Source organism: Buceros rhinoceros, unplaced genomic scaffold (genome assembly GCF_000710305.1).
Source record: "Buceros rhinoceros silvestris isolate BGI_N320 unplaced genomic scaffold, ASM71030v1 scaffold36563, whole genome shotgun sequence".
Classification (NCBI taxonomy): domain Eukaryota; kingdom Metazoa; phylum Chordata; class Aves; order Bucerotiformes; family Bucerotidae; genus Buceros; species Buceros rhinoceros.
In genome coordinates, this window is record NW_010402463.1 from 1 (window position 1) to 259 (window position 259).

At 69.9% G+C, this 259-nt stretch overlaps 1 protein-coding gene across 1 annotated transcript in view; it reads right to left on the reverse strand.

Moving 5' to 3' along the window:
* Nucleotides 1-7: 7 nt before the first annotated feature.
* The window catches only part of LOC104490372 (voltage-dependent R-type calcium channel subunit alpha-1E-like), a gene marked incomplete at both ends in the record, with an annotated part of 22,070 nt that continues 21,818 nt past the window's right edge, over nt 8-259 (reverse strand). The window contains one exon of the mRNA XM_010132645.1: nt 8-258. Coding sequence (XP_010130947.1) covers nt 8-258 — 251 coding nt within the window. The remainder of the gene's footprint in view (nt 259) is intronic.

Consider the following 259-nt stretch of genomic DNA (forward strand, 5'->3'; position numbering starts at 1 on the left):
TGGTGGCGACGGCCGCCTCGAAGGTGAGCGTCTCCTCCTCACCGCAGTCTGAGGCGTGCGAGTCGTCGTGCAGGGCCAGGTAGGGCTCCGAGATGTAGCGTTGCGGGGTGGACGGACGGCCCTGATTCCCCGCTGGGGAGCTGGAAGACTCGGTCAGGCCGGCAGTGTTGGGCTCCAGGGTGGAGGATAGGAGCGGGGAACCCCCCTCGCTCTCCTCGGCAGGCGGCGAGGCGGCTCCGGCGTGACGCAGCATGGAGGA